Source organism: Eurytemora carolleeae, unplaced genomic scaffold (assembly GCF_000591075.1).
Source record: "Eurytemora carolleeae unplaced genomic scaffold, Eaff_2.0 scaffold855, whole genome shotgun sequence".
NCBI lineage: Eukaryota > Metazoa > Arthropoda > Copepoda > Calanoida > Temoridae > Eurytemora > Eurytemora carolleeae.
In genome coordinates, this window is record NW_019396751.1 from 160,768 (window position 1) to 188,645 (window position 27,878).

The following is a 27,878-nucleotide window of genomic DNA, read 5'->3' on the forward strand; positions in this document are numbered from 1 at the left end:
AAGGGGGGAAGGGGGATAAACAAACATGGAAATTTTATGATATCACTAAAAAGCTGAGCTTTTACAGCAGCAGTGGAACGTGAACAAAGAGAAGTATATGAACTAGAAGTAAACAACTTATATAAAACACTTTACAGCCATCTAACTAAATTAAAGTTAGATTTGTAGATAGATAGAAAGATGTAGAAATTGATAGATTAATAGATAGATTGCTAAGCATATGAATAGATAGATAGATCGATAGATGGATAGATAGATAGATAGATAGATAGATAGATAGATAGATAGATAGATAGATAGATAGATAGATAGATAGATAGAGGCTGAAATACAAATAGCAGAAGTAAAGTATGTATCCATATTACAAGAAATCAGACAAAGAAAGAATGAAAATAAAAGATTTGAGAGAAGATAATAAAGATAGAGTTAGGAATGTCAAGAACATAGTTTCTACCTGAAGATAGGTACAGATGTATATATAGATAGATCCATGGACAGATAGATGTATTTATAGATAGATCCATGGACAGATAAATGTATATATAGATAGATCCATGGACAGATAGATGTATATTTAGATAGATCTATGGACAGATAAATGTATATATAGATAGATCCATGGACAGATAGATGTATAGGTGGATAGATCCATGGACAGATAGATGTATATATAGATAGATCCATGGACAGATAGATGTATATATAGATAGATCTATGGACAGATAGATGTATACATAGATAGATCCATGGACAGATAGATGTATATATAGATAGATCCATGGACAGATAGATGTATATATAGATAGATCTATGGACAGATAGATGTATATATAGAAAGATCTATGGACAGATAGATGTTTATATAGATAGATCTATGGACAGATAGATGTATATATAGATAGATCTATGGACAAATAGATGTATATATAGATAGATCCATGGACAGATAGATGTATATATAGATAGATCTATGGACAGATAGATTTATATATAGATAGATCTATGGACGGAAAAATGTATATCTGTATAGTAAAGAAAGATAGTCGAGGTGGTAGAGTTGAGTAGGGGGGTCTACGTTACTGACTACAGCCCACAAACTACATTTTACTGACTACAGCCCACAGACTACACTTTACTGACTACAGCCCACAGACTACACTTTACTGACTAACTGAACACTACGGAATGTACAGACTACAGACTAGTTACAGACTACAGATATAAATGTGTCTGTTTTTTGACAAAATATCCCTTTTTTGCAATATTTATCTTCTTTTGATGTTAATCTCATCAAACACATTTTTAAAACTAATTTAAACCCTTTTTCAGGTGAGGAATTTCTTCAGAAGTTTGGAAGGAAATAGATAGAAACTTTTTCTGTAAATTAGTAGGGATTTGAACCTTGTAAAAACTGCTTAGAAATAATATATCATGAATGATTTTGATAGTAAAAAGAAGTTTAATACAAATGCAACTGAATATTCCTGAATTCCTGAAATATTTTCTACAATTTTAAAATCTGTAATCTGTATTTTTTATCAAAACAGATTTCAAATACAATAATGTTCCAAAAAAAAGCGGAATTAGAGATTGTCTGTGACCTTTGTATGTTTATATCTAATCTAATCTAATCTAAACCCGCTGAGTGAAAATAGAGCAAGTTAAGCTGCATAAAAATAAACTATTCAATTGATTATCAGAGCGGAAGGAGAGCAGCCATAGCAGAGATGTTTTCAGGTTTATCTCCTTAGCAGGTTTAATGTAGACGTCGTAGGAAATATAAACTATACTATACACCTGATGTAAGTTTAAGTTTTATAAAGTATTTATATACTTTTTTATACTTTATAAAATTTTTAAGAATTATATTTAAATTCTGGTTTTCAAAATATATTTAATAAGCTGCTTATGCAAATTGTCAAGAGTTGTGCAAATTATGTTTGCAATTTCTTAGGAACTGTCATTTTTACGTAATAAAACGTAGGGTTGCGTGAATATTTCATCTGTTCAATATAATGCAAGAATAGAACTTACACGATATAGAATACAGGATAAAGGATACAGAATACAGGATAAGGATACAGGAAACAGGATACATAATACAGGAAACATGATACAATTTAAAGGATCTAGGATACAGAATACAAAATAAAAAATACATAATACAGAAATGTAAACAACTTTCGGTTATTACAATCTGTACTATAATAACTAATGTTCTTTTTGACTTCGGAAACTACTTAATCCTCTGCTATATCTAAAATGTGTTTTTATTCATGGAATTAGGGGATTAACAAGAATGGAGGAGGGGGGGGGATTAACTTTAGAGGGGGTATTAAAGAGGCAGGGGAATAATTGATACGACACGTCTAAAGCCTAAGCATCAAAGAGGTTCCGGAATCTTGAAATCCCGGAATGCGGGAAAAAATTTTGCTTTTCAGCTCTAATCATTGAATATATACACTTGCACAGTGCACAGTACACTTAGAACAAAGACCTTGTTGGTGTTCTTCTTCCCATCTTTGTAATGCAAAAGTAAAAGATAAAAGAAGAAGGGGGGGGGGGGTAATTGTACACTACTGGGCTGTCAGGGCGCCCATCTTCTATTTCAAATTTTAATTGGTTATTAATCTATCAGCATTTTCTCTTCGATAATACATTGTAAGAATTTCGCGGATTTACAATTTTTGGTGGTTTTCAAAACTTCAAGAAAACCAAAAGTTGTTGGAGACAAATTTTCAAAGCTCTGAATATTCATAAACCTTTAAAGGGGTCATGTGAGGTCCTACACAAAATTTGGGCCATATCGGTTCAGCCGTTTTGACGTTTATTGGATACAAACAAACAAACAAACAAACGTTTGACAGTCAAGCTAAATTTATATATAGATACTAGCCTAATAGGGCGCTTCGCGCCCATCTTCTAAATTTATTGTGAACATGTTCTCTTTGCGTACATCGTAAAACAAAACAAAAATAATTCGCGGATTTTCACAAAAAATTTCGCGGATTTTCAAAATTTTCAAAAATTTAATGAAGATCGAATTTTGATGGAGACAAATATTTGAAATTTTGATCATTAAACCTACCCTGCGGTCACGTGATGTCCCACAAAAAATTTGGGCCCGATCGGTTCCGCCGTTTTGACGTTTATTGGATACAAACAAACAAACAAACACCAAGACAAGCCAAATTTATATATAGATATGAAAATTTCATATACATAGTTGACAATATAAATATCACGAAAAATAATAATAAATAGATAAGTAAGATAAGAATTATATTAACGAATTAAAATTCGAAATATTCTAGACTGCAATTCGTTTACTCTTTTCTATTATCTTTTTTTCCATTAAAAACTCAAATCATATAGAATAAAGAAATATGCTGCTTAATTATTTTTGTTTTTGTTCAATAAAAATGTCAGGTTTTTTTAGACAAATCTGATTTTGACTATTTTAACCAACGAGGTTATAGTATATAGAGTGATGATGTTCGCTAATCCTTTACTAATTGTACAGGCCATGTACTTCACGTCCAAAGGTCAATCTGTTTATTACAGTTCTCGGGGGTGATTTTGAAAATATTTTGTTAGGGGAATTTGTTTTCCATTGAAATTCACTACACCTTTGTCTTGTGCAGGATTGCATTTTCACAGGAAGACGTGATATTACAGTCTTTTACAGAGCAACAAAGCATGATATATTACAAATAAGCAATCACAATTTACTATTCAGTTTGGACCCGCCTAACCTGGGTTGGTTGTTTTGAGTGGTTTCATCGTTAATAAACGGTTCTGAGAAAACCGAGTAAAATTTAAGATAAAAAACCTCCCCATACACTTTTACTCCGAAAGCTTAATGCATATTTGATGTTTGTCCTGTATTATAAGGCCATAATCTCTTAATATCCTTTATCAGTAAACTATACTAATTGTACACTCAGGCTAATACACACGGAGAGGTAGGTAAGATTCAGCCTCACTGCTTTTAACCTGGCGTAAGTGAAACTAAATAGGATAAATTTAACACTTTTTTACAGGTTTTATAAAAACATACTCCGACTGTTTTTTTATCAATCAGGAATTCTTTTGTTAGCCAATATTTAAAAAATAGTTTAAGTTAAAAGAAATTTGTTAAGGGAGCATGAAAAATTCTGACCAGCTCAGTCAAGGTTCAAAAATTAAACATTTCAATATGCATGCCAGTTACTTTAGAATCTTAACAACAAAATTTTAATGATAGAAAAACAGTATAACGTTAACATTTATATTTTTATAATCAAACAAAACATTTTCTTCACTCTCTGGTAATGGAATGTTGCAGATATTTAGTTTTTGATTAAATGATTATATGGAGCTCTTTAAAACTGTTCCCGCATATTAATGACTATTTAGTTATCGCAAATACTGAGATTTACGTAAATTAGTAAAAAGCCCATTGAAAAATTACCAAGACGACATTTAATAAATTATTTCGATCCATGGCTTATTTAGGGTTTAACTGTAGTTAACACCATTTAAAAGTATGTTAATCAGTTTAGTGGATTAGTTATAATAAAAACTTTATTTAAATTATAATAATGGATCAGATTCTGAAGTTTCGAGCTTCTATTTTGTTCAGTTTTTGCTTGAGTTTTCTTGTATTTTTTTTTTGGGGGGGGGGGCGTTTCTGTGCAAACTTTCTCCTTATGGTGGCCCGTACCTTCATCTATTTCTTTTTCAGATTCTTTCTTTGAAATAAAGATTTATTGCTTCTTTTCATTTGCTTTCCTTTCTTGTACTTTCTACTTTTCATTTGCTTTAATTTTGGTATCCCTTTTTGTAACTTCTTCATTTGTTTCTTGTACTTGTTTAGTCGTCTTTTCCTTTGTCCTCTGTAAAGACCTTTACGTCTTCGAAAAGGCAATGTAACTGTACCCTTGCAAGCAGCGTTCATATCTCCACAATCATCTCCTGTTTCCTTGATATTTGTTTCTGTTTCATCAACCTGAACACCATTTTCGGCTGTTTCATTGCTTTGAACATTGTCAGTTAAGAAGCTTGTAAATTCATTTCCAGAGCCTTCAAAATCTGATATTTCAGTTCCAGAGCCGTCAATCTCTTCTGTGCTATCGTCATGAGGAAGAAAATAATCTATGATTGAATTGATTGCATCGTCGGAAGGTTCATTGTTTTCTTCTGTCATGTATTCAAAGAAGTCTTGAAGGTTTTCGTCTGTCTCTGTCTGTTCATCAAAAATAAGATCTATAATATGTTGAAGTAAATGATCTGGATCGTGCATTTCATCATTATCCGTAGAAGGAAAAGATATGTCTTCCGGTGCGATAGATTCATCTTCTAAAGCATTGAGTTCATCATCATCAGCCTGGTATTCATCAAAGTTGTCTTCTTGATTATTATCTTCAAAACATTCTTCCTGAGATAGATTTTCAGGATCCGTATATTCATTTTCAACATTCTCATAGAGATAATCCTCTGGATATATCTCCTGAGTTAAAACCAAGGTTCCAAGTTCTCGAGGTATAATCCTAGGCTGGGAGATTATAAACCCAGCTTGGGAGACGAGAAACATCAACTTTACAATCATCCTATCAGGATCTGATGAGGAAGAGTATTTATGGGTTTCTTTATAATGATTCAAGTAATGAAAACTAACTGATCTCCTAGGCTTGACATGACTTTATTTATGCTTATATTTTAAAAATTCTGATTGCAAAGGTCACATTCACATATGTTCCATTTATGTATACTACTAGTATAGAGAGTGCACGGGAAATCTGAAAAATTATTCGCCCGAAACAAAAACAACGATCATAGACTAACTGTAGAAGGGGGAAATCATTTTCCTCTTTTCCTTTGTGTCGTCTAACAGAGTCTGCGTAATATTATCTTACTCCATTTTATTCCAAATAAAAATAAATCAGCAGAATCTTAACAAAATAAATAGAAATAAATAGAAATATAGGGTACCGGGAAAATGTAGGGTACCAGGAAAATGTAGGGTTCCAGGAAAATGTAGGGTAGATGAGAATAAGACCCAACATTGAGCCTTATTCTCCACTAAAACCAACCAAGGTCGGTTTTATTTTCATTGGGCCTAACTCCTTAAGTCGAGCCTAAGATCTCGCAGCTGTCAATCACGTGACACAAGCTCCACAAGCTGTCGTCAGAGTTGGGTCTAAGATTGGGTCTTAAAGCTGCGTTTAAGGAATTAAGACTCGAGCCGAAGCTTTTAAATCGCAGGCTCAGGATCCGTTTATTCATTTTCAACATACTCATAGAGATAATCCTCTGGATATATCTCCTGAGTTAAAACCAAGGTTCCAAGTTCTCCAGGTATAATCCTAGGCTGGGAGATTATAAACCCAGCTTGGGAGACGAGAAACATCAACTTTATTATCATCCTATCAGGATCTGATGAGGAAAAGTATTTATGGATAATGATTCTGATGATGAAAACTAACTGATAACTAACGATATGCATGCCGTATTTATGCTTATATTTTAAAAATTCTAACTTTTTAAAAAGGGTATCATTTCTTTAGTATCCCTAGTGTTATTATATAAGAAAACTATAGTGCTTTGAAATAAAATGAGAAGAAATCTGACAAAAAAATAAAAATATCAAATGCCAAATTATACAGCACAAACGCAGTACGTTTTAATTAGGTCTACAAGCTAGAAATGTAAACAAATCAGAGAAAAATCATAACAACGGATCGTACTGCATTGTTCATCTCAAGGCTGGTTAAATGTCGACAACAAAGAGAAAACAAAGAGGAGACAATCAGAGATAAGGGAAGAGAAGAAAAGAGATAAGAGAACAGAAGAGTAGAGAAGAGAAGAAAAGAAAACAGAAGAAAAAAGAGAAGAAAAAAAGAAAACAGAAGAGAAGGAAAAAAGATATGAAAAAATAGAAGAAAAAAGAAGAAAAGAGAAGAGAAAAAAAAGAAAAGAAGAAAGGAGAAGAGAAGAAAATAGAAGAGAAGAGAAGAAAAAAGAAAAGAAGAAAGGAGAAGAGAAGAAAATAGAAGAGAATAGTACAAAATAGAAGAGAAGAGAAAGAAGAAAAAAATAGATTGCGTGAAAGAGAGAGCTTACATTTTACAGACGTTTTATCAGGAAATTATGTTTAAGAATACTTTCACCTTTAAAATTAACTTTGTTGTAAAATTGTATGATATTTTTGAAAAAAATAGTTGTCCTAACTGTTTAGCGTACATTTTTTGATCATTTGGCATTTGATATTCTGATATTTTTGCGAAATCTGTTTTAGATGCCGGATGTAAAAGTAACTTTGTTGTGTAGTACGTTATTTCCCTAATTTCCCTTATTTCCGGATTTTAATACATACATTAGAATATATATCATACTTGATAAACGATTTAAATTATTCTCCGATTAGAATGTATCTATTTACCAAACTGAGGAATGAGGTTGCTTTAGCGATCAAAAATATATTTTTAAAGGATGTAGAATTTGAAAGGAGGAATTATGTATTTATAATGTTAATTTTATTTCCTTATCAACAATAATTATAGTTTTAACTTTTTGTTATTGTTATTTGACATATTTGACATTTGCTGTGAGTTATAATTTACGACGACCTTTCTTAACGTTGTTAACTTTCAGGTTCAGGAGAATTCACTTTTACTATTTCAAAGAGATACTGTTTACATATTATTTAGCGTTTGTTTGTAGAACTTTGGAATAGTGCTTAAACTTGTGTATTTATGAACTTTCAGTTACTGGGGATTGAAAAATTAGATATACGTCCACTTTCCCCCATTTTTAATATGCTTTACATATTTGTTGTACGTTGTTAGAACTTTTGAACAGTAATTAAACTCATGTATGCTTAGAAAATACAGGGTCATATTGCATTATTGTTTTCTCGATAAACTTGCGTTTATTACAGTGATAACCAGAAAACTCCGAAATAGGAAGACGACTATTTAGCAATATTACAGTGTATTTGTTGTTGTTACAGATCAAATAGTTTAACTAGACACTTTTAAAATCACTAAATAAGTGAAGTGTCTGTTTACATTGTACAATTGCCGTGTCTCATGCTGATTGGACTACTATATGTAATATTTAGAGTCTAAAAGTCGTCTTCCTATTTCAGAGTTCTCTGTTTATCACTGTACATTATGCAATTTTTTTCTTTGATCAAAGATATTTACCTAAAGGATTTTTTCAAACGAAAACTGTTTTGGTTAATGTGTAATGCCTTTGGTTAGAGTAAAAATTTAGCATAATGTAATTAAAGCAATATTGTCTAGTATACAATTTAAAATACGATCTACATCTCATGGAGTCTTGTGGAGATTCTTAAAAAGTCGGCACAACTTTCTACATTAAAAACGGACTTCAAAACAATGCCATTCAGTAGACTTATAATAAGGCTTATTTAAAAACTAAAATCATGTATAAAGAGGAATATTATTTGAAAGCTCTCAGTTTGCTAACAGATATCAGGTTTGCCAACAAAGGATGAGACGACTTTACAGAAATGAGTTATGTTTAGTGTCAAAGGATCCCTACAGCATGTAGACTTTTTACGTTTCTTGCCAAAATATTACATATATATATATATAAATAGTATATACAATGTATATACTTTATATACATACAACATTTTAAAGCTATTGTCAGCCGGATCGCTTCACGTACGAGGGTGCGAGATCGTCAGGAAACCCGCCGGGCGCAGGGGGCAATTCAAATTATTCTTAAGTAAGACAGAAGAGCAAATTCAACATTCAGAGCCTTACAGTTACAATCATAATGTTTCAAGTAGGCATTAAAGTCTTTCTTTAGCTATAGTTTACAAATGTATTTAATTCATGTATTTTTCGAATGTATCAAATGTATGTATTTCCTAAACGTAGTAATTTTTCATCATAAATGTCAGTTCTATTAAAACCACCATGTCTTTAGGGACTGATGAGGGTATAACAATATTTCAAAATTAATTTCCAAACCCAAATTTATCTATTTGCGAGAATTAAAACCTTTTTTGTCAATATGGAAAATTTACATAAATATATTACATTTCATGAATGTATTTGATGTAATTTCACGTATTATTTCATGAATGTATGTAGTGTATACATTTCAAATATGTATTTCATGAATGAATTTAATGTATACATTTCAGGTATAAATTTCATGAATGTAGTTTATGTTTACATTTCACGTTTATATTTAATTAATGTATTGAATGAATGTATTTTATGTATGTATTTAATGTATGTATTTCGTGAATGTATTTCATGTATGTATTTCATAAATATTAATCAGACGAAAATTAACCCTTCATTACTCTGCATTTTCATGCAGGCCCCCCCCCTTTCTCCTTGCCCTTTCATCGTTAACCCTAACCCTAATTCTAAGTTCATTTACGTACATTCCTAAACGAATTTTATACAAGTTTGTTTCTCTTTTACGTTTTTATCGTATTTTCCCCTGCGCTTTTTTATTTAATGTCACCTAACTATCTATTCCCCACGCAAAGTTTTGCCTTTCTAACCCCCCCCCCTCCCTCTTTATTCCCCTACCCTACCTGCATATACCCCCTACCTTTCTTCCCTGTTCCCTACCCCATGTCATGCTATAGACAGTATATTGTAGATCTCCTCAAATCCGGTAGTTTAGACTTTATAGTTGCACTCTGCACTATGCAGTTCTAATGTTCTATTTATAAACTTCGGCCGTTCGATTTATTTAATACATTAATGTGTTTTATCAAAGCATTCTTATCTTTTGGCAGATTTTGCCTTTATTGCATGAAGTGGTGATATAGTTGATGTTAATTTCTTCTTCTTTTTATCAAATAATTTTATTTTTAGCCGGGTAAAATTTCAGGCTAAAATTTAACACTTTGACCGTTGTCTTGCATGTCGTTATTAGAACCATTCCTTCGAAGGAATCTGTAAATATGCACTAGCAAATTCATGTTTCTCTTTCCAGTGAAACCAGATGTAAAAAAAACACACTTTTAGTTAAAATGGGGAGGTTAAGCGAATCAGTGGAAATAAGTGTTTCTCCAATCTTAAGGTCAGTTATTTATGAAAACCTGTCTGAATTTTTAAAAACATATAAAAAACTGTTTTGTACTTTTCTTCAGTGGAAACCATAAAAAAGTAGAGTGAATGTTGTCTAGAAAAAAGCAAAAGCGAAATTAGCATCATTTTATTTTTATATTGCATTATGTAATTTACCATTGTTTCAGTGTTAACTCTCCTTATCCATTATCCCCTAAACCTAGAACACGAGCACCTCTAGTCCTCCACACATTAACCAATCAGATATCAGCTGAACCAACCCCAAAATCAATCAATCACACTGAATACAGAAAGTCGTCTTCTTTACTGCCTGAAATCCGTCCCATTGCGAAATTACGATGCTGTGATCTTATAAGAGCAATTCAATTAGGTACAAAAAATCCTTTGTTCTGTTTTATTTGAACTAATCGTAATAAATCATGAGTTGTATGCATTATATTACACTGACAATATAAAACAAATACCTAAATCTCTGTGTCTATAATTTTTAAAATGTGGTCTGCTATTTGTGAACCTTCAAAATTAATAGATATAGTAACAAATTTTCCTTATTCAAATTTATTAAATGTTCTTTCAAGTTTTTTTTCCAGATACCCTGCATGTATATTTTAGGAGACATATGTACAGTACGACAGTATGTAAGAGCGGACAAAAAGAACATAAACTCGTGTTGGAACGGTACAACTCCTCTACTCACTGCTATCCGAGTACATAATGCAGAAATTGTTGAGGTACATGGTGAACAGTGTGTACATGCCTATTCACTAATAATGACAATTTACAGATGAATGAAAGATCGTCTTTCATTTTTTACATACAGGGTGTCCCACGAAACATGACAGTTGGTGAATAGTTTAGAATGCCTTCTTCCATAATTTGTTAAGTTGTTTGATACCAAAGACAAAAATAAAAATATAATATGGGAGTCATGTTATAGTAAAATTGATTTCAAAGTAAAATATATTTAAGCAGAAGATTTTTTTAACGAAATAAACTGCAAATAAAAAATTTAATATCTAATAAAGCATATAGAAGACGACATTCATAACTATTTATCAACTGTCATGTTTCGTGAGACCAGAGACACTCTGTTTAATGACCAAATGTGCATTGTGCATAACAAAAATTGCAGGTCTCTCATAATTAAAAAAAAACCAGATTATCTCCTCAGAGTCTTGGAACTCAAGCTTTAGCGTTGATACTTTATATAAAGACGATCTTTAAGTTGTCAATATATTGTTATGTTTACTGTTAAGTAGTAGGACACCATTTGTATATTAATTTCAACAAAACTTTTAGGAATTTAAAAATCCATTTTGATTTAGAAGAAACAATAAAAAACTGTGAGTGTGTATGTATTATCCTTGTAAGAATAAAGCTTTATTTTCATAAAAGGATAATCTTTATGTTTGTAGATATTTAAGCTATTTTAATATTGTTTCCAGGTTCTATTGGAGTATGGAGCTGACATTAACCAAAAATTATCTAGAAACGGTAAATTTTAGATTTTGAAGACTGTTATAATAATTGACTAACTTTTTGCATTCTATTTTTGAAATGTCTCAAGAACTTAGTTTTTGAACAGCGTTAAAAATTGATCCAGTAAGACGACATTCAATTCTTCTTTATGAACCTGAATATTCTTTTTAGTGTATTAAGGTGATTTTCGGTAGGTGAGGGACCGAGGGCCGGGCGTTTACAAACATATTAAAAAGAGGTCATTTTGATTTTTAAAGATATTTTCAGGTTTAAGCCTTGAGCCCCCGCTGGTTTTCTGTATTAGGATTGGTTCAGATTGTGTACTACAGAAACTAATTCAAAATAAACATATTGATCTTAATATCATATATAAAGATAAATCAGGTAATGAAATAATTTTATAAAATTTAATCAAATAACGATGTTAATCTTAACAATCATTTAGACGTAAGTACAAGAACACTTGCGTCTTTGTTGTTTCTTTTGCATAACCCTAAACAATCAAATCAATCAAAATAAATAAATATGAATAATATTTATATCTTAAAACACTTTACCCATGGCAATATTGTAAGTTTAAAGTGTCAATACTTTTGATTAGATATTGTTTTTAGCTTTAGAATATGGAGTGGAAGAAAATAAACCTTTAGCAGTCTCTAGGTTGATTAGTAAAGGTAACTACACTGTTCGGCGTTTATATCAATGATGACATGGGCGTATTCAGAAATTTGTCTAGGAGGAGCTCAATGTTTTTTTTCTATAAGGGGGGGGGGCTCAGCACCCGTTGGGGCCTGAAAACCCCCTTAAATCCATAAATAACACTGGTCCAGGGGGCGGCTGAGCCCCCATAGCCCCCCTGAATACGCCACAGAATAAAGACGACGTTTTTTCTGGCAATTTTTCTCAAGTTAATAAGTTTACAAGAAAAGAAAAAGAAGCTAGAGAAGCTGTTAATTGACCACTTCTTTTGTTTCCATGTTTATGTAGATCCATATTCCATGCTGTTTAAACATAAATGTATAGAGCACGTTAACATGGATATATTAGTTCAACATTATTAAATCTTTACTAACAACTATTGATAAATGTATATATCTAATAGAATATTTTTCTAGGTGTTTGTATACCTGGAGGTCTACTGAGCAGTGCTATAAAAAGATCTGGATATATTAATGGTCAGGAGATTGCATTTATTCTAATCAAAGCTGGAGCTAGGGTGCAGGTAATATTTAAAGCCTATAATTAAATGCAAACAGATGATAATTGCTTGACTTATTAGATAATCGTGTTTTTAATATGAGCACAATTTTATTTTTTAAATATTGAATTTTAAAAAAGTTGTAAAAAAATTGGAGCGACATGAATCTTCCCTGGGCTCATGCGAATTACAGCATATAAACGGGAACTGTTATCTTCATAGAGAATAGAATATATAGAGAGGAATTAACTAGAAAAAAGTGTAAAACGGCCATTTTGTTGTACTGTTTCCATACTGCAGGTGTACTTAACATATTTATGCTATATAACCTGTTGGGCCCTGGAATATCATTTTATAGAAAATCTAAAATTATTGTTAAAAGAAAACCAAATTATGAAATAGGCTGGTTTCATAATTGACCAATGATCATTTCACATAGACTCTATGCCTTCCACTTTACAAACGATGATTTTCCGTTATAACTATAAATCAAATGATGTTTTTTATTCACCTAATTCATTATAAAGTTTATTTAACAGTTTAAAAAATTCGAAATTGAAATGAATAGTCTAGGGAACATACTGTATTAATGTACTCTACTGCATATAATTTGTGAACATTTACATGATTTGTACACTTTGAACTCCCTTTCAGGCTGAAAGGGACTGAAAACATTCATACCGAGAGATTCTTTTAATTCCTCTCTATATATTTTATTCTCTATGGTTATCTTCAGGGTTATTCGATACGAATAAACAAACAAACAAACAAGAACACAAACTAAATATAAATTTAGATTATTTGGTTTGATTTGAATAATAATTCCATGAAGTTACGAATTTAGGAAATTGACAAAGAAGGTCGCACCGCTTTACACTGGGCTGTTTATGTTGGAAATATTGGTAAATATCATTTATTAATTCATTTAGTGTTTCATTCTTCCCTTCATCAGGACATGCTTTCATCTGGTTTTTTACTAATATTTTTTCTTTTCGTTATTAAATTTAGTAAAATAGTACAAACCAAATTGCAAATCTCAAAAAAAAACTTTTTTTGCAGATATAATGGTTTTACACGATTGTACTAGTAAATATATATTGTCTAAAGTAGTTGTTTTATCTAATAAGTGATAACAATATATTCAGCATATTGTTAGGGTATTTCTGATCACAATTATTTATCTTTTCATTTAGTAGATAATAGCTATAAGATAATCTTTACTTAAAATTAAGATCTTTAATTTTAAAATGCATAAAATTTAAATGAATTGCATTATTATGTCAGAGTTGGTGGATACATTATTGAGACAAGGTTCAAATCCACGAGATATAGGATACAGTATACTCAACAATACACTCCCCTGTATCAGGTATATATATATATTTCTATATTAATAGGATACAGCATATCCAACAATACACTCCCCCTGTATCAAGTATATATATATATATATTGATATCTACTGCAGTTTCCTTAGTTATTTTTTATTAAGTAAAGTTTTTGAAATTGTCAATTAATTTCTTGAAAATCCGTTAAAAAAATTTTGAAAATCCATAATATTTGTCGTAAAACATCAGTTAACCCATGTTTATTGACTGATGAGGATCGAGAGATCTGAAACAATTTGTATTAATAAATATGAAAACTGAGAAGCTGTTCTGATTATTGCTTTATAGTTATATTGATATCTATATAGGTTACAGTATAATCAACAATACATTCCCTTGTATCAGGTATATAGATATATATATATTTAAATAGGATAAATATATACATTATACTTAGCAATACACTCCCACGTATCAGGTATATATATAACATATATTTATATAGGTCCATTTTTGGTCCATTAAAAATTGTGTATGAGGATGTTTATCTGTTTTTTTAATTGAGTAATAAATTGATTATCCATATATATATATATAAATAAAGGATATGTAGGATACAATATAGTATACTGATAACATATTTTATAAAGAAAAGATACAATTAACCTAAATTAAATATATATTTAAGAAAACATACAATAAATCTTAATTAAATATATTTAGCGAAATAATGAAAATAATCTGAATTGAGCATATTTTATACAAAAGATACAATTAACCTAAACTAATAATACTTTATAGAAAAGATACAATGAATACAATTAACCTAAATCAAACATATTATAGAGAAAAAGATACAATTAACCTGAATTAAATATATTTTAGAGAAAAGATACAATTAACCTAAATTAAATATAGTTTAGAGAAAAGATACAATTAACCTAAATTAAATATATTTTAGAGAAAAGATACAATTAATCTGAATCAAATATATTTTAGAGAAAAGATACAATTAACCTAAATTAAATATATTTTAGAGAAAAGAACCTGAATTAACCTGAATTAAATATATTTTAGAGAAAAGATACAATTAACCTTAAGTAAATATATTTTAGAGAAAAGATACAATTAACCTAAATTAAATATATTTTAGAGAAAAGATACAACTAACCTAAATTAAATATATTTTAGAGAAAAGATACAATTAATCTGAATCAAATATATTTTAGAGAAAAGATACAATTAACCTAAATCAAATATATTATAGAAAAAAAGATACAATTAACCTGAGTTAAGTATATTTTAGAGAAAAGATACAATTAACCTAAATTAAATATATTTTAGAGAAAAGATACAATTAACCTAAATTAATATTTTAGAGAAAAGATACAATTAACCTAAATTAAATATATTTTAGAGAAAAGATACAATTAACCTAAATTAAATATATTTTAGAGAAAAGATAGTTGAAAGTCGGAGAACAGTTTTCCGTCTATCAGACTTGGCAAGGTAAATATCATTATAAAAACCTTAATTAAAATACAGAATTTAATCAATAAGTGACAGATTTGTTATTTTTAGTGTACATTAAGTATATACTATGTCAACATTACTTTACCAGTGAAAACCTATTTTTTATACTCAATACAAATAATTTTACTAAAGAAATACAGAAAAACATAAAGCTTGTAATTTTTCATCAATGAACTTGGAATGATCATTGGGCCTTAAAAGTGGCCTTTGATTGGGAGATCAAAACTTTTCCATAAAGCGTGGCATGCTGCGGTGTAGTTAGTTTTGAGTGGTAGTGGCTTTTTGCATCAGATGGCACCATGGGTTATTTTTGAATACTTTCTGTAATAATGAAATAATATAAAGCTGTGATGAGAGTAAAAGAAGTTAGCACAAAAGTATTTTTTTGATTATCCAGTTACTTTTAGTTTAATTTAAGCTTTTCTAGATAAAAGAAAAATATTCGCTGAACTTGACAGTTGTATGGGTTTCATTGTATATTTTTTTTATCATTAACCCTCATGTTTTTTTCAGGTTCCAAGTTGTAAATCTTCTGGGTTTTGACGGAACCTACTCTAATAATATCTCTAAATTAGATTATCCAACCAGTCTAATATCTCTAAATTAGATAATCCAACCAGTCAATATCTCAACATTAAATTATCCAACCAGTTTATATAAATCTAAAATAGAATATCCAACCAGTTTAATATCTCTAAATTAGATTATCTAACCAGTCATAATATCTCTAAACCTGATTATCTAACCAGTCTTATTATCTCTAAATTAGATAATCCAACCCCTCAATATCTCAACATTAAATTATCCAACCAGTCTAATATCTCTAAATTAAAATATCCAACCAGTTTATATATCTCTAAATTAGAATATCCATTATCCAACCAATCATAATATCTCTAAATTAGATTATCTAATTAGTCTAATATATCTACATTAGAATATCCAACCATTCTCTTATAAAATATTGGTATGATGATGTTACAAGCTAACTAAACACTGAACAGGAACACGAGAAAGAAAACTAATGAGAGCTAGCATCAATGTACCACTATTTTGTGTCAAATTGTTCAGCAGTGTATTTTTTTGTATTTTTTGTGTAATAAATCTCTGTTTCGTAGTTGTATTTTATTTCAGCCTACCAGTTTATAAATGTCCTGTATTTTTATTAAGACTGTTTTACTAATTCAACCATATTCAAAATCTACTCACATTCACACTGACATGTTGGGGAAGGGGNTGAATTATTTCTTATGAAAATGTATAACCTACATTTCCACACTATTAGGAGAAACTTTCACATTTTGTTTGTCCTATTGTACCAAAAGCATTACAAATTACATTTCATGTTGATATGAAATTTTGAGAGGTATTCCTCAACGCTGTTCCAAACTTCGAACAAAATAATCTTGGTATTTCTATTTTGATCAAAATATTTTTCATCAATCCCTGCTTGCATGCTTTGTATTTTAGAAAACCTTACTTTGCAAATTGTTAGTACTGTTTTAGCTTTTTCTCTTATATTAAATGTTAAGTATTGAAAAAAAAGTATAAAAAATGTAATCATTTGTACAAGTTTAAAATATAAATTTTCAAAAAGACATATATGTAGATATACGATGGAATTTTGTTCTACAAACACATACTCCTATTTGTTAACAGTAAGTACAAGGTGTCCCATGAAACATGACTGTTGGTGAATAATTTAAAATGTCTTCTTCCAAAGTTTGTTAAGCTGCTTAATACCAGATAATAACAAAATAATGAAATGGCAGTGAAATTGATTTTAAAGCAAATTATATTGGAGTACAAGATTTTTTTAATATCATATTAGAGTATATGGAAGAAGACATTCAAAGCTATTGACCAACTGTCATGTTTCGTGGGACACCCTATAGTATTATTTCTTTTAATAAAGACATATCGCTGAGTATTTTGCAGTTTAAGAAAATTTTGACTGACTGCTGTCAAGAAATGTGACATTTCGTATTTTAATCAAAATAAAGAATTCCACTGTTCTTGGTTACCATTTTATAGGAATGAAATTGAAGTTTAGTTATAATTTTTAAAAAATTCAAATGCCTTTTTATTAATTGTATAAATTTGAAAAACACTGCGGAAATAATTATTATTATTATAAAATTAATAAGATGAAACCACAAGAAAAAAATTTGTAAAGTTAGAGAAAAACTTTAAAAACAATTTGGAAAACTAGACAACTTTTGTTGAAAACGTCAAAGTAATTTGGAAAACTAGACAACTTTTGATGAAAACGTTAAAGTAATTTGGAAAAACTGTTATGTTTTAGTTTATTCTTTGAAATTACAAAAAAATTGATTTTTTATTCTCAAAACTATTGTTAATTTTCCATCGATTGCGTTCGTTTTCTCTAAATATATGTACGATATGTACGATCTATATAATAAAACAAAGCAAGCGGCTGAACCGAATGGGCTAAAATTGTTTGAGGACACTTATGGGTAGCCAGGGAAATGTTAAAGGCTAAAAAGTTAGAAATTTAAAAATAAAAAAATAAAAATTTCAAATATTTTTTTTCAACATATTACAATATTTTTCTCCACGGACAACCTCGGGCCCTTTAGCTAGTATGGAATATATAGGTGTTCATACTAAAAATTTGCAAATATGTGAATGTATGTATGTTACCTATGGAGGGCCAGAACGCATATTTCATATAACAACAAGCACCAATATTGTGATCTCATCAATCTGTGCTAGGAACTTATGTAAGATACCCATCGTCCTGATCGCTTGATCTCGATATTCACTGTGGGTACTATTAATTTGATGATCAATGCTTAATCTCTTCATTTACAATACAAGAGTTCCCATTTCTTTCTTGATAAAATGTTCCGGTTATTTAATCGACAACCTAACTTTTTTACGTATGTTTATTGAGTTAACAAGAGGTATAAACAATAACAAATAAACCGGTTTATACATATAAACAAGACAGATTTAATCATAACAATGGCAAACTAAGAGATACATATGATAAACAAATACAATTTCAAAAATCAAACAAACTTTAATGTTATTACACATATTCAAAAATTAAATTGACTGAAGATGAAAATTTCTAGTTGTTAGGCTTAAAATGTTTAAAATATCTTAGCTTAAAATGCCTTAATAAGCTGGATACATAGATAAATTTCCACACCGGACTAGGCTTGAAGCTTGAATTGTGGTTACTCTTGACTTAAAGGGGGTGGGGGGTCTTAATTCTTTAAAAATATACATTCTACAGGGTGTCCCAAAAAACATGGGAATTCAGTGACAAATTATATATCGTCTTTGTTATGAATTAGCATTGTGTTACCAAATTTTAAAAGCCATAATATTATTATGTCTGCTAGAGTTTATTTTATGAAAAGGGTAAAAGACTGTAAAGATGTGTCTATATAATGTCTACGCAAGATGAACAGTGAATACGGACAAGTTTACTCTGTTTGTATACTGCAATTTTCTTGTTTTACTAAGTACAACCGTATGCAGTCAAAACATAAACAAACAAAATGTGAACATAGCAGACGAAACTCTTACAGATTACAGCTTTCTCTGTAGGTATCACTATACTAAATCAAAGAATTAGTTAAAAAGACGATATCGAATTCGTCACTGAATTCCCGTGTTTTTTGGGACACCCTGTATATTTTGCGCAGGTTATTTTTACAAATTGTTGGATGAATATATCGAAAGGGAAATGCAAGATTTAAAATTATTTACCAGAATACCAGAATTAGTGACTAGCGATAAATTGTTGAACCGCGTAAATGTGGTATTAACCCCGTAGCGCTTTAGCTTGATGAGAAGTGGTTGAACTACGTGTACGCGGTTAAGCTTCTTTTCGCAATTCATAAATCCTGGTTCCTGGCCACAGAAGCCTAGTATCGGCTAAATATATATTAAAGCGTAGTAGTTTGTTTAGTGTTACGTTCTGAATGAATAATAAAACAATATCTTTGGAATTATTTAATACTTACAATCTTTAACTGACACAGACAACACAGAGAGATAGTTATAGTTGTTTCTTTTTTGTAACTTTTGATGCTTTAAAACCTCTTGGATGTGAAACATCATGTACCAAGCCATTTTAGGAATGACTTAAGTTCTTTTTAATAATATTTCTTAGCAAAATTATAATTTTTGAGAAAAGTATGAACATTTGACCCCCTCAGCGAATAATTAGTTAAATTCAATTGAGTAAAATATAATAAAATTTATAAAACTGATGTAAATACAAGATCCCTGGTCCTATCTGTGTTATCTATGGATCAAGGGCACCACAATATGTTTCTGTTAAATTGTTGATTGTGGACCCCTGAAACTAAATTCTAATAAAATGTGACTCCTTTCTGTTTCTGTTTTTTGCAAGGCCCCGGGTGGGAAGAAAGATGGCTGGGATAATCCTATAAAATATGTAAATTTATTGTAAAAACCGTGTTTATCGTGATCTAAAAATGGATTAACTTTTATGTTACTTACAGGGTTACTCAAAAAAAATGAGATTTCAGAGACTTACTTTATGCTGTATGTTTCCTTATATTCCCGGTTCTCTACAAATATGAACTTGTGACTTTAGTTTTCATAACATTAAATAGAGCATCAAAACTCAAGACTATATTCAATTTAAAATTGGGTTTTCACATTATCTGGGTTTCAGGTCGTCTATATAAATTATCCTTTGTGGGTACCCTGTATATATATGTGAAGTTTCCTCTATTTCTTCTTATTCTTCTCTTGTAGTCAATATCTTCTCCTTCCTTCTTTTTTTACCTGATCTCCTAGTTTCTTTCTTCTCCTTCTTCTTATTTTACCTGATCTCCTAGTTTCTTTCTTCTACTTCGTTTTTTTTACCTGATACTTTCTTTTCTGTTCCTTTCTTCTTCTCTTTCTTATTTTACATGATCTCCTAGTTCCTGTCTTCTCCTTTTTCTTATTTTACCTGATCTATAAGTCCTAGTTCCTTTCTTCTCTCAATTACCTGATCTCCGAGTTACTTTCTTCTACCCCTTCTCATTTTACTTGATCTCCTAGCTCCTTTCTTCTACTCCTTCTCATTTTACCTGATCTCCTAGTTCCTTTCTACTACTCCTTCTTATTTTACCTGATCTCCAAATTACTTTCTTCTCCTTCTTCTTATCTTACCTGATCTCCTGGATCCTTTCTTCTAACCCTTCTCATTTTACCTGATCTCCTAGCTCCTTTCTTTTACCCCTTCTTATTTTACCTGATCTCCTAGTTCCTTTCTTCTACTCCTTCTCATTTTATCCATTCTCTCCAATCTTCCAATCCTCTCTAGATTCAACCCAGACTAAAAGAGATTACAAATTAGTCAAAATATGTCTATGGATTCGAATAAAATATTCAGTATAGCAAATTGAAAAAATAAAAACAAAAAAAATTCCTACAAAGTATCTACTAACAATTAATAAGTAATTTTTGAATTACTAATTTTATAAGTTATACGTACTTCAGGCGATGAGGAAGGTCGAAGTAGAGATGGTTCCGTTTCTTCTTTAACATTTATATCTCTAGTTAACTTCTTGGATCTAGATCTATCAAGGCACTTATCCTCCTCTAAACATTTATATCTCTGATTAACAATATATCTTTAAAGTTTAGAAGAACTGGAACAGACCTTCCAAATTTTATATTGTGGAATGGAAATCATGCAAAGTTCAGCACAGCAATAGAGAATTTATTGACAAAACTGAATCAGACGTGATTAAAATGAAGAACCTGGAGAATGAAATAATTTTTCACGTGAGTGTGGGGGAAGAATTTATATATATCTATTAAACTTCTCATTTATATGTCATTTTTATAAAATGACATATAAAAATTCGATTTGGTTCTAAGCTGGAAACTTTAGAATTCACAAAACTAATTTATCCCAGTGTTTTTTTATATATCAATGTAAAAGATCAATAATTTAGACGAGGTTTCGTTTATGAGGCAGGATGTATAGAATGTTTAGAGGTTCTTTAACAAAATTCTTTACTATAACTCATTAGGAAAATTGCTACCCTGATATGTTTATCTAAATTGAGACTCTTGTACTTTGTGCTTTGAGGGAAAATTGTACAAATTTATTTAAACTATTTTGGTTCACAAAAAAAAAACATAAATGTCATGCCCCAAAAAAATAGAGCTTTCCTTTAGAAACTTTTTAGAGGGTCTGTGGTAACAGTGCGCAAGTATACAAACGTCAGACCCACATACATCGGACGGTACAAACCTAAGACTTACAAACCTCGGGCAGTACAAACGTCGGACCAGTACAAACGTCGGACCCACATACATCGGACGGTACAAACCTAAGACTTACAAACCTCGGACAGTACAAACGTCGGACCAGTACAAACGTCGGACTGGTACCAACGTCGGACTGGTACAAACGTCGAACTGGCACAAACGTCAGACTGGTACAAACGTCTGACTGGTACAAACGTCGGACAATACCAACGTGGGAACAGTACAATTATGTCAAACAAGTACAAACGTCAAACTAAGGAAACAAATTTTAATTGAATTTTAAGATTTTTGTTTATTAAAATGGTATTTCCTTTTATCGAATGGCCTAATTAAAATTTACAAAAAGGAACTATAAGTTCTTGCCACTAACTCAAATATTCTCATTCCTATATCTTTGCAGCCTGATGTTATTAACCTTTGATACTTTTAACCTTAAACTGTTTGATCTTATATATTTCGTAGGTTGAAATATTAAAGATTATAGACATCGGGTTGCAATAATATAGGCATTAAAACATCAGAGTTTGTGACAAATACTCAACTTTATTTTTGGTTTGTTGTTTATACAGTGCTATCTTCAAAGAACCTTGCTAACAAGTTGAAAAAACCTTGATAAGAAACTTTTTATTTCTGATTCCTTGTAATGTCTAGGGTTTGGTTGGTTGAGTTCTGATAATGCATGAATGTTCCAATATCATGGCTGTATCGGAGTCAACTAGTAAGGGGAGTAAGGGAGAACTAATTTAAATCATAATAATAATATCTTTTAATGTAAATTTATGGATTCTGAGAAGAATTTAGAAAAAAATATCGTATCCAATTATTGCAGCTAACTAGTAACTGAGAACTCATTTACTACATTTCAATACCAAGTTATTGCATGAATTATATCAAATTGATGGTTATTAAAAAAAACTTTATTCAGTTATCTTGATTTTTATCACAAAAAGTGAGTGATTTTATTTATTTCTCAAACAATGGTATTTTTTTTCAAACTCAACCAAAGTCTGACGTTTTTCCCTATAATGTACCCGTCCGACGTTTGTCCCGGTCCGACGTTTGTTCCAGTCCGACGTTTGTACCAGTCCGACGTTTGTAAGTCCGACGTTTGTGCCAGTCCTAAGTTTGTACCAGTCCGACGTTTTTAAGTCCGACGTTTAAACTGTCATGAATTTGATTTAATTAAAATTACATCATTCTTTTACGTGTACTTACTTTCCTCCTTCTCCCCACCCCCGTCCCCCTATTCATCGTCATCATCATCGTTATCCCCCTTCTTTCCGGGCTCCTTCGTAGAGTCCTGGGTCGTGTAGGAGGGCTTCAACAACATTGTCACCAGGTTGTCTCCTGTATACATATAAATAAATAGATGGATTAAACTAAAGATTGAAAGAAAGATAGATGAAAATATACATATTTTGATAAATAAGAAAAAAAAACTTCGAGTATACTTACTATTTATTTATTATTTTTAAAAAAAAACTCATGATATTTTTTTAAAGAAAATTATCTAAATTTTATTGAGACTTTTATATACAAATATTATAAACAAATATATTAGAAATAAATTAAGAAAGGAGGCAGGATAGCAAAGATATAAATTGTTTATATTAATTGAATCGTCTGGGAATATTCTTTCTGACCATACAAAATATTTCCGCATACATGATTAGCTCAGTTTTTATAGATTCACAACCAGTATTAAATATTCAGCTAGCCTTCTGTAATAAAGAATGTACATTAAGCAATCCTAACGGCCCGGGTATATATTGTGTATCTTTACTCTGCTGCGTTATTGTTTTAAAAATGTTGTGGCAAACCCAAGAAATTTGGAATTAAACTAATAAGTTCTAATTTCCTCTCTTTGATGTTATTTACTCAAAATTCAAAAAGATTCTTGAAGGGGAATAGTTATTACCCCTAAATATATTTGTCAACCATTAACAATAGGTCTCCGTGTAAAGTCGTCTTTAACTTGGGTCCCCCTCTCGGAGACACCAAACCAAACTATTTTAACCCCCTTTTCTTTGTTCTCCCTGACGGAGTCGTAAACAACCTCGCGTATTGTGAATCCATTTTCAAAAGTTAAACAAAGAATATTTATTTTCATATAATAAATTAGTGACTTTCGTTAATAATTAATTGTCATTTTATTTCCGAAGTTTATAACGGCTTTATATATATCCTTAAACGACTGATTCCAGTGGGCTTATTATTATTTCATCTTGAGAATCTTGGTTTCTATCCGTCAACAACATTTTATAATAAATGATTATGCAAGGGGCGTAGAGGGTGTAGATATTTAGTATTCATATCATGTTTCAACATTCAAATATAAATGATTTTTCCTCTCATTCCTGCATGGTCCTAATGATTTAAGTTATACTTCTGAATTATTAGAAAGAAACAGAAAGAGAAAAATTTTAATTAAAAGTTTAATCAATCGCTGAAATTAAATTTTAAAACGAAATCAATTAATTACAAACTGCAGAAACTCTCTGTAATTTTAAGATTAAAAATGCCTAAACCAGAAATAAATGTTACCTCCGGTTTCCTCTGGGTCCTCAGCACACTGATTCTTGTCTGTATATCTGCAGAAATAATTTAATTATAAAAAAATATTTTATGTCTTAAAAAAAAGATTATATTTCTCTTCAAAATGACGGTGTCGGTATCTTCAAATATAAAAAGTAATAATCTCTGTTTTTCTGTCTGTCCACGTGAATATTCTTAGCCTGGTTTTAAGATTCTATGTTAAGTGGATTAACCTGGGGAAAACCTCAGAAAAAGATGGGTTAGCAAGCTGGTTTATCTATATTAAGTACTATTTATACTCGGTCTGATTGTTTGTATGTTTAATAATCTCTCTTAAAATGTTGATTGGCAAGCTAGGTAGAACCAAGGGAAAGTTCTTAGCCATGGTCTAAAAATTCCAAGTTGAGTGGGTTGACTTTATAGAGAAACTTTAGTTTCCACACCAGGCTGGGTTCCAAAGCAAGTCTGTATAACGCAAATGTAAAAATACAAAATCTGTATGATTTTATCAAATTTTTTTTATTAAGTTTTAATGTGGTATCTGACTGAAAGCGCTGTCAAGAAGTCCATGAAGAACGGTCAGTTTAATGTGATACCTGACAGAAAGTGCTGTCAAGAAGTCCATGAAGAACGGTCTGTTTAATGTGATACCTGACAGCAGTGTTTCGGATCCATATCATTTTGATTTGGATCCGGATCCGGATCCGGATCCGCGGATCCGCATCCGTGTTCATGGATCCGGATCCGAGGTAACTTTTGATTCTGTGAATCGGATTTTCCCTATTAAATGTTATGCAAGGTTATAATTTATAAACTATATTTATTATTTTAAAAATGTCGTCATTAATTTACTATTATATAAATGTAAACATTAAATTATTAAAGATAATTTTGAAAAATTTTCGTCATGTAAAATGTAAATAATACATTTACGAACCATTTTGATTTATTTATTCCATGGTTTTGGTTAATTTTTGACGCTACCCGGATCCATATCAACGTTTCCTGATACGGATCCGGATCCGAAACACTGCCTGACAGAAAGCGCTGTCAAAAAGTCCATGAAGAACGGTCTGTTTAATGTGGTACCTGACAGAAAGTGCTGTCAAGAAGTCCATGAAGAACGGTCTGTTTTATGTGATACCTGACAGAAAGCGCTGTCAAGAAGTCCATGAAGAACGGTCTGTTTAATGTGATACCTGACAGAAAGCGCTGTCAAGAAGTCTATGAAGAACGGTCTGTTTAATGTGGTACCTGACAGAAAGCGCTGTCAAGAAGTTCATGAAAAACAGTCTGTTTAATGTGATACCTGACAGAAAGCGCTGTCAAGAAGTCCATGAAGAACGGTCTGTTCAAATTTTTACTGAGCTGATACAAAACAAACCTGAAATATAAAATGTTCTAAATTCTCTTTAAATGAGTCCTTCCTATACTGATTCTTCTGAACCCCAGCCTTTTCTTTTTGAAAAAGGACAACCTTTCGTGCTTATACTTATAGATATTTGGTTAGGTGAAGATAGATCAGGAGTGGTTGTCCTTTTTCTTACGGAAATGAGGGGGGAGGTTCAAACTACAGCACATGTAATAATAAAGGCTTAATATTTATATTTCATTACATATTATAATATTAATAAGGATTCCCTTTTGAGTCCATTCACATCATACATTTTTTTCGGGGATTTTAAATCTAAAATAAAAAGTTATCTCAGAAAGTAAAATAGATTAATCACACTACTCCGCTTTATTTTAAGTTCCCTGAGCTGGGAACTTATAAATAGACTGAATGATTGAAATATCAACCAGTTTATCAATATTCAAAACTTTTCCAAGTTGAATGATAAATGAGAGAACGCGTTGAACTAAGTCGGTCTGTTAAAAAGTTGCAGATCTTGCTGCGACATCAAAAAATATTGAGAACTTTGAAAAATTTAAAATTTGTAATAAATCTACACACTTGATATGTGTACACTGTCCGTTCTTGTATAAATATGAAAATATTCCTATTGCATTGAATTTTATTTGCTTAAATTTACAAGATACACATCAGTTGGATTTCAACTGGAAAAATACAAAATAATTTTCTGCATTTGAAAAATAATTTTTCTTTTTTAAAATATTTACAATATTCGCAGAACTTCATTTTTGTTAACTTCAAAAGGTTTAAGAAGTCTTTATCTAAAAAGAATTGAAAATAAAGTAAATTTCTAAATATAAATTCTATTTTGTGATAGCTCCATAATCAGACAATAGACGTACATATTTAATTTCTATTATAATATAATTAGCATTATAATTAGAATTTTTTATAATGTATTTTTAAACTCTGAAACCCAAATTTAGACCTTGAATTAAATAAAGTAATCAAAAATATTTTAAAAAACAACTCACCAGTCTCCCAGTTTGCACGAGCAGACGAACTCCTCAATTTTGCGAATTTTGGAGGATTTCTTGAAATATCGGTTCATTCGCATATTGATCAGCTGATACCGGATGAAAGCAGACCTAGTAGATGTATAATAAAATGGACTGTTTTAGCATACTCGAATTTTAAATTAAAAAGACCCATAATTCGCTCAGCATAGAAATTAAAGTTACTTTAAATAAATTACAAATCTGAATTAACAATAATATTGACACATGTAACCACAAAGAAATGAGACTCTTCAAAAACGAATTTAAATATTCTATTTAGATTTGCTGTTAAAAATTCATTTAGAATTCTGAAGACTGATTATTGTTAAAGTCTGTTTGTTTGTTGGTAATCCAGAATCACGCACATATGTACCAGACCTTTAAAATCCGGTTCCTCTAGGATAAAAACTCAAAAATATATTTGTTGACTTTAAAGTCATATTAGTAAAATAAAAGAGATCAATAAGGATATTTCTTAACATTTATTTAAAAAACGAAAGTTTTGGAATATTTGCCCCAGGCAGGGTTGGAAATTGGTTGGTTAGAAATTAACAAAGGAAACTATTAACGAATATCTGTGGTTACATCATGGGAGCTTTGTAGAGCTTTATGTTGGTGGTGCAGATCAACTGTAGCTGGAACAACAGGTATCCCAACCTCACTCCAGGCCTTATATAAGGAGCCAGGGTTGCGCCCTGAGACGGAGTTGTGAACATCTCAGGTGTTCCAAATCAAACTGACTGAGGACCGGGAGGTGTAGAGAGGGTGGGGGGGACGGAAGGGCGTGGGTTACATGCTATCCACTGCAAACAACGTAAAAGGATTTACACATCTTGGAATAAACAGCGGTATACAAACTACACAGAATCCTCTTAATTATATTTCGAATTTGTGGTAACAATATTTCTTCTTGGCACTTTGATTCCTTCATAACGTATTATTTTATATAATAAGTGTGCATTGTTGGTGTTACGCGAGCCATGCTGCGTGAAGAAAGTCTGTTTGTCGCCCCTGCGTATTTCTGAGTTTCTCCTGAAGATCTGTACG

At 30.8% G+C, this 27,878-nt stretch overlaps 3 protein-coding genes across 4 annotated transcripts; 1 reads left to right on the forward strand and 2 right to left on the reverse strand.

The window, feature by feature from the left end:
- Nucleotides 1–4,711: 4,711 nt before the first annotated feature.
- Nucleotides 4,712–6,457, reverse strand: LOC111708206 (uncharacterized). Its single transcript, XM_023481510.1, has 2 exons — nt 6,268–6,457; nt 4,712–5,451 (listed from the first exon to the last, which is right to left on the reverse strand). The coding sequence occupies exons 1-2, from the start codon at nt 6,404–6,406 to the stop codon at nt 4,712–4,714; spliced, it is 879 nt and encodes a 292-aa protein (XP_023337278.1). The 5' UTR covers nt 6,407–6,457.
- Nucleotides 6,458–9,874: 3,417 nt separating this feature from the next.
- On the forward strand, nt 9,875–16,725 carry LOC111708201 (sex-determining protein fem-1). Its single transcript, XM_023481504.1, has 11 exons — nt 9,875–10,062; nt 10,238–10,440; nt 10,683–10,801; nt 11,516–11,564; nt 11,817–11,933; nt 12,164–12,223; nt 12,665–12,771; nt 13,592–13,649; nt 14,032–14,116; nt 15,531–15,584; nt 16,122–16,725. The coding sequence occupies exons 1-11, from the start codon at nt 10,013–10,015 to the stop codon at nt 16,213–16,215; spliced, it is 996 nt and encodes a 331-aa protein (XP_023337272.1). The 5' UTR covers nt 9,875–10,012; the 3' UTR covers nt 16,216–16,725.
- A 1,777-nt stretch (nt 16,726–18,502) lies between these two features.
- Nucleotides 18,503–26,921, reverse strand: LOC111708208 (innexin inx2; the record flags this gene model as incomplete). Of its 2 annotated transcripts, XM_023481513.1 has the most annotated exon segments (9): nt 18,503–18,867; nt 19,271–20,035; nt 20,149–20,182; nt 20,857–20,940; nt 21,100–21,206; nt 23,100–23,231; nt 24,429–24,475; nt 25,729–25,803; nt 26,808–26,921. In XM_023481513.1, coding segments are annotated over 4 exon segments (340 nt in total), but the record flags the coding sequence as incomplete, so codon positions are not given.
- Nucleotides 26,922–27,878: the final 957 nt, after the last annotated feature.